This window comes from Mus caroli, chromosome 1 (assembly GCF_900094665.2).
Source record: "Mus caroli chromosome 1, CAROLI_EIJ_v1.1, whole genome shotgun sequence".
NCBI lineage: Eukaryota > Metazoa > Chordata > Mammalia > Rodentia > Muridae > Mus > Mus caroli.
Window position 1 is genome coordinate 171,021,533 of NC_034570.1, and position 7,060 is coordinate 171,028,592.

The window sequence follows — 7,060 nt, forward strand, 5'->3', positions numbered from 1 at the left end:
AAACCAAAGTTCAGTTCCTAGGACCCACACAGTTGCTCCTAACGTCAGTATAAGGGTACATCCTCTTCTGACCTCAGGCACCAGGTGTGCATCTGATGCACATATATACATGCAGATAAAATAGTCATAACCATAAAATAAAAATAAATAAATCTTTTAAAAAAGAAAGAAATCAGGGCTAGAGAGATGGCTCAGTCGTTAATAGCACTGACTGTTCTTCCACAGGTCCTGAGTTTAATTCCCAACAATCACATGGTGATTCACAACCACCTATAATGGGATCTGATGTCCTCTTCTGGTGTGTCTGAAGACAGCTACAGTGTTCTTATATGCATAAAGTAAATAAAATGAAAAAAAGAAAGAAACAAAGAAAAAGAGAGAGAGAGAGAGAGAGAGAGAGAGAAAGGGAGGGAGGGAAGGAGGGAGGGAGGGAGGGAGGGAGCAAGCAAAGTGGGCTCATTGAATGTCTGTCTTACCCGTGGATCTGGGTAATCTTCCATGTCTGAATCATCATCAGAATAGCTTTCCGTGTACCTGAGAATTTTAAAAAAGAGAGAGAGAAAGAAAGAAAAAGTGTTTTGAAGTCCTTTCTCTGATAACCTGAAAAATTACTATACCAAAAAAGTCAATATATTAAGGTAAAACATTGGCTATGAGTCCAAGGGCTGAGAGCTAGAGACGCCTTACAGTTAATAGAACTTGCTGCTCTCACAGAAGAGCAGATTTGGTTCCTACCACAATGACCTCTAACTCCATCTCACAATGCCCTTTCTGATGCCCTCTTCTTGCCTCCTTGGGCACCAACATTCACATGGCATTCACTAATACAGTCACACTCACTAATGTAAATAATTAACAAAGAAAGAAGACGCAAACCCCTCAGGTCAGTGCACCATCATCAGGGAAGCTCCTTCGTGTTGCAGATGGGAATCAATACAGAGACGCGCAAAACCATCATGTGCAGTGGGAGAGACTTTGGAGCACTCAGTTTCAAATACATTGTCTTCACTAAATCCCTCCCTCAAGGCTCAGCAATCTATGTAGAGAGGAGGCAGAAAGATGCCAAGAGCCAGAGGTAGTGGATGACTCCAAGTAAACAGTGTCTTCCAGACACAGCAGCACTAAAACACGTGTAAACTCACAGACTATGGCAGCATGCACAAGACCTGCACAGGTTCAAACTGGACAAAATCCCACCACTAAAAAGGGGACATGAACAAGAGCCAATGGTATCTACTAGCAAAGAGAAAACCTTTTCTGCCTGTGGAGAAGTTCCCTCCAATGGAATACCACTGTGTAGGTTAACCACACTCCAGAGAAAGCCCCATGACTGAGACTAGTCAGGTAGCAAACACAAATGAACTCTAAGGTTGCTCTGTGGCCTTTTTGGTGTTTTTAATTAGCTTTTTGTTTGATTTGATTTTCATTTTATGTTTGAGAGGGAGAGAGAAAAGGAACACAAAGCTAGGTGGTAAGGAGGCAGGGAGAATCTAGGAAAAACTGGAGAAAGGGGAAAACATGATCAAGATACATTGTATTAAAGTTTTTTAAATTAAAAAACAAAACAAATAGTTAAAATAAATCTTATGAAAAAAGGGATATTCTGATCAAAGAAATTGGAATTTAAAAATCTATTTTAAACAGCCAGGCATTGTTGGGTAAGCCTTCATTCCCAGCACTTAGGAGGCAGAGGAAAGCCTGATCTACATAAAGTTCAAGGATAGCCAGGACTACACAGAGAGACCCTGTCTCAAAACTAAACTAGAAATCCATTTTAACTAGCTAGAACCTGTGCTTAATGCCTCTGAGGGTCAGCTTTCTTACCTATCAAGTAATAAGGAATGTCTCACTGAGCATTTTGTTGTTTCTGTTGTTTTTTAAATGTATATATGTGCTTTGCCTGAGTGTATGCATATGCACTGTGTGAGGGGCACCAAGAGGCCAAGTAGGTATGGATGCCCTGGAACTATAGTTACAGACAGCTGAAGGGGCCATGTAAGAACTGGGATCAAACTTAGTTCCTCTGGAAAAACTGAGCTATTGCTCCAGCTCTAGAAATGTTTTCATTTTTAACATGAATGTTCGTCATAACATATTTAAACATCAAAATTTACTGCCATCTTTTAATATACCTGGTATTATATTAAAGAAGGAGAAAGACGAAACAACTATATTTGGTAATACAACACAGTACATTACTTTCAGTGCCACATGACCTGAAGATTACAGTAAATCTCTATAACCAGAGGCTGAGAAGACACTGGGAAGGGACCTAAGAAGGAACAGAAAGACTGACATCTTCACGGACTCTTTCACATGGCTGAGTGGGATTTGTGAAACAGAAATCAATACTCAAGTTACACAGTTAAAATGCTTTAGGGACTACAGAGCAATCAATACGGCTGGAGGAAACACAACGTAAGGTAGGAAATGCTCAGCACAGTTGTAATGCTGGCCAAGAAGAGGCACCGACCGTGTTCTCAGTGTGAACGTGGAACCACAGGAAAGACGCTCTGCAGTACTTACTCATCCTCTTCATCTTGTCTTGCTCTTTTTGCCAGATGTCCATCTTCTAGTTCTTTAAGATCCTTAAGTTCTTTCTCACTACTAATTATGCTAAATACTGAAACAAGTGAACAATAAAATGCCAAGTTAAAATAATTATTTCTTTGACTGTTGATAATTGTGCTTAAACAGTGAAAGACTCACCTTTTTCTACCTGAATCCTGAAAGCATTTCTTTTTCTTCGACCATAATCTACACTGGGGAAAAATTTTATATATGTATAATTTTAGTATACAGTTTTTACAAATATTTTCCACTAAATATTATTGGCTATACTTATAAACTGTCTTGTGCTACTCTGAGACCAAAATAGGGTCGCCTGTCTCAGACTCAAGACACTCAAGAGTCTTCTAACCCTGACTAGCTTGGAATTTGCTAAGAAATCCATCTGCTTCCTGAGTGCTGGGATTAAATGGTCCTACAGCCCAAAATTACACTGACTTTTTTGTTTTGTTTTTGATGTTTGAGACAATGTTACTAAGTAGTTCAGGCTAGACTCAAACTCCGGATTCAAAGGAAGTACTGAGATTATAGGTGTAGGCCACTATGTCCAGCTGACAAGGACATTTTAGAAGGAAATAAGTCAGCTAACTTTTAAAATATTCCTTTTCTAGATTGACCTCACATCTCTTTATATTATTAAATTCAAGTTCAAACATTTATTTGTATGCTAAAGATAGTACACAGTTTCATGAACAGTTTATTTCTGTGTAAATTCTTTTCCTCCCCTCCCTGCCCCCTTTTTTAAGAGACAAGGCCCTGGCTCTCACAGAAAATCCGCCTGCCCCTGACTGAGTGCTAGGATTAAAGGCGACCAATACCATGCATGCCTTTAAGGAATATAAATTACTCATACTGGGTATTTTAGTGAATTCCTGTAACCCCAGAACTCAGGAGGAAGAGGCAAATGGATAGATCTCAGTGAGTTTAAAGATGGCCTGATCTACATACTAAGTTATAAACCAGCCACAGCTACATAATGAAACTCTGTCTCAAAAACAAAACAAATTTGACCTCTAAGACCCACATGGTGAAAGGGGAACGAACACAGACTGGTGCAAAGCTGCCTTAACTCCACAGATGTACCCTGACACATGTGTGTGTCTCTCTGTCTGTCTTTCTCTCTCTCACAAACACATGTACACAGAAAATGTAATTTTAAGAATTTTTAGTAAGATACTTGTGGCTAAGATGGCTCAGTAGATAAAGTGCTTGTGCAAGTGTGAGGACCTGAGTCAGATGCCGAGACAGTTGCAGGCAGACAACACAGGGACTGAAGTCCCAGAAACTGGCCGGCCGGGTAGCCTGGAGTAAAAAATAAGAGAGTTGGAGAGATGTCTGAGCAGTTAATAGCATGTCTGCTCTTCCACAGGATCTGGGTTCAAATTCCAGCACCCACATGGCCGCTCATACTGTATCCATTCCTCTGTTGAGGAACAACTGGGTTCTTTCCAGCTTCTGGGTATTATAAATATTGCTGCTATGAACATAATGGAGCATGTGTCCTTATTACATGTTGGAGCATCTTCTGGATATATGCCCAGGAGTGGTATACCTGGGTCCTCAGGTAGTACTTTGTCCAATTTTCTGAGGAGCCACCAGACTGATTTCCAGAGGGCTTGTACCAGCTTGCAATCCCACCAGCAATGCAGGAGTGTTCCTTTCTCCACATCCTTGCCAGCATCTGCTGTCACCTGAGTTTTTGATCTTAGCCATTCTGACTGCTGTGAGATGGAATCTCAGGGTTGTTTTTGATTTGCATTTCCCTGATGACTAAGGATGTTGAACATTTCTTTAGGTGCTTCTCAGCCATTCCAGATTACTCAGTTGAGAATTCTGTTTAGTTCTGTTCCCCATTTTTAAATAGGGTTAAGTGGTTCTCTAGAGTCTAACTTGTTGAGTTCTTTGTATATACTGGATATTAGCCCTCTGTCAAATGTGAGATTGGTAAAGATCTTTTCCAAATTGTTGGTTGCCTTTTAGTCCTATTAACAGTGCCCTTTGCTTTACAGAAGCTTTGCAATTTTATGAGATTGCATTTGTTGATTCTTGATCTTAGAGCATAAGCCATTGGTGTTCTGTTCAGGAACTTTCCCCCTATGCCCATGTGTTCGAGCATTTTCCCCCACTTTCTCTTCTGTAAGATTCGGTGTATCTGGTTTTGTGTGGAGGTCCTTGATCCATTTGGACTTGAGCTTTGTACAGGGAGATAAGAAATGGATCAATTCGCATTCTTCTACATGTTGACTGCCAGTTGAACCAGCACCATTTGTTGAAAATGCTGTCTTTTTTCCACTGGATGGTTTTAGCTTCTTTGTCAAAGATCAAGTGACCACAGGTGTGTGGGTTCATTTCTGGGTCTTCAATTGTATTCCATAATCTACTGCCTGTCCCTGTATCAATACCATGCAGTTTTTATCACTATTGCTCTGTAGTACAGTTCCTTCAAGACTTTCAATTATTAAACCATTTATTCATGATAGTGAAAAAAAACCCAAGTTTAGCTACCTAAGCTGGAACCCATCTGCCATTTATGTAAACCTATTGTAAATAGTTTTTTTTTTTTTAAAATTTTTTTTTTTTTTTTTTTGTATATGAGTACACTGTAGCTGTCTTCAGACATACCAGAAGAGGATATCAGACTCTATTACAGACAGTTGTGAATCACCATGTGGATGCTGGGAATTGAACTCAAGATGTCTAGAAGAGCAGTCAGTGTTATTAACTGCTGAGCCATCTCTCTAATCCTCCATTTTGAATAGTTTTAAGAGAACTGAACTTTTAAAGAATACAATTATTTTACAAATTGAGAGATTTCACTGTTGTTCTTTATTCAGCCCAAAACCTTCGTTCCTCAGTTTTCTAGGTGATAGGATTACATATGGCTACCAGGCCTGACTCACATTCCTTGGTAGAGTCTGAAAGTTGAGGAAGAAATGCTTGATTGCTTTAATATTCTGATGAAGTACGACAACAACAACTCTATCTCCTGGCCAACTGAAGAGTTATTAATGGATGAAAAGAAACCATTTCCTCTGGTAAAAGGAATTAAAACTGTATATATAGTCACTGGATAGACTATAGATGTTTGTATGACTGACTTAAGGTCCAGGTTTATGAATTGTAAGATGATGATAGCAACCACTGAAATGAAAAAAATTAAGGAAGATGGACTATTTAAAATAAGGTGGGGGGAGCAAGGATTTAGCAGCACACCTCTTTACCTGTACATTCTTTGCAAGTCGGATGCTAAGACTCCAGTGTCCACATATTTGCCACATCTGTTACTACTGAGGTACTGAAAGAGAAAATATGACAATTAACTTAGACATTTTAACTAATAAGAGGTTGAGTTATTCCAACACATAATTCAATATAAATTCTTAAGCAATAAAGTGTACCACAAAATAAAAAAGCCTATCATGAACATAATTTTTTTTTTTAAGTACCACATCAGCCAGGCTTGGGTAGCGCACACCTTACATCCAAGCACTCAGGAGGCAGAGGCAGTAGGATCTCTCTGAGTTTGAGGCAAGTTTGGTCTACAAAAAGAGTTTCAGGGCTGCCAGGACCACGCAGACTATACGTTCAATAAACCATCTCTGTCTGTCTGAGATCGGTGTTTGTGTAGTTTGTGGGGTGACTCCTGGACCCCAACACTATCGAGCATTTACGTTTTAACAACTGGATGAAAGGTGGTATCAATTCCAGCGCCCACATGGCAGCTCACAACTGTCCATAACTCCAGTTCCAGGGGATCTACACCCTCACAGAGAAGTATGTGCAGACACAACATCAAAGCATATAAAATAAAAATTTTTCTTTTAAAGGCAAAATGTGGGGCACTGAGCAGACGTAGCTAGGAAACTGGCTATAAAAAAATTCAAGAGACTCTGTCTCAAAACTAACAAAAAGTAGGTGAGTACATTTTTTGGGTAAAGAATAACTCTAAGGCCTGTTGACATTAAGGTGGCCCACACCTTTAATCCCAGAACTAGGAAGGTAGAGAGGAAGGTAGAGGCCAGCCTGGTCTACAGAACGAGTCCCAGAACAGCCTGGGCTACACAGAGAAACCCTGACTCGGAAAAGAAAAACAAAATGAAACCAACAGTAAAATATACAAATTTGGGTCACAGAGTAGCTCATACTTAAAGGTGTTAGGCTGAATGAGACCTAGTAAAAAGTACGGAGGTAAGAAAGGAGTAAGAAGGGGCTGGAGAGAGAGATGGCTTAGCCGTTAAGAGCAGTGACTGCTCTTTCAAGGCCCTGAGCTCAAATCCCAGCAACCACATGGTAGCTCACAACCGAAGGCAGCTACAGTGTACTTACATCTAATAAATAAATAAATCTTTTGAAAGAAAGTAGTATGAAGAAAGAAAGGATACAAGAAGCCCAGGGAATTGATAACTTAAAGAGAACTTTCGAACCCCAAAACAAGCAAGGGCAGCAGATCAAGGAAAAACAATCTAAGTTCTTTTTTTTTTTTTTTTTTTTT

General features: G+C 39.7%; 1 protein-coding gene across 5 annotated transcripts in view; it reads right to left on the bottom strand.

Annotated features, from left to right (window-relative positions):
* Nvl (nuclear VCP like) overlaps positions 1-7,060 on the bottom strand; it is a 57,195-nt gene that overhangs the window by 49,349 nt on the left and 786 nt on the right. For 2 of the 5 annotated variants that reach the window (XM_021159011.2, XM_029476307.1), the window contains exons 2-5: positions 5,790-5,863; positions 2,710-2,762; positions 2,527-2,623; positions 477-534 (exon numbers count right to left, since the gene is read on the bottom strand). In XM_021159011.2, coding sequence (XP_021014670.1) covers positions 477-534; positions 2,527-2,623; positions 2,710-2,762; positions 5,790-5,863 — 282 coding nt within the window. Of the gene's footprint in view, positions 1-476; positions 535-2,526; positions 2,624-2,709; positions 2,763-5,781; positions 5,864-7,060 lie in introns of those variants that run through there. The other 3 variants (XR_003836453.1, XR_003836452.1, XR_003836454.1) reach the window with 3 other exon arrangements.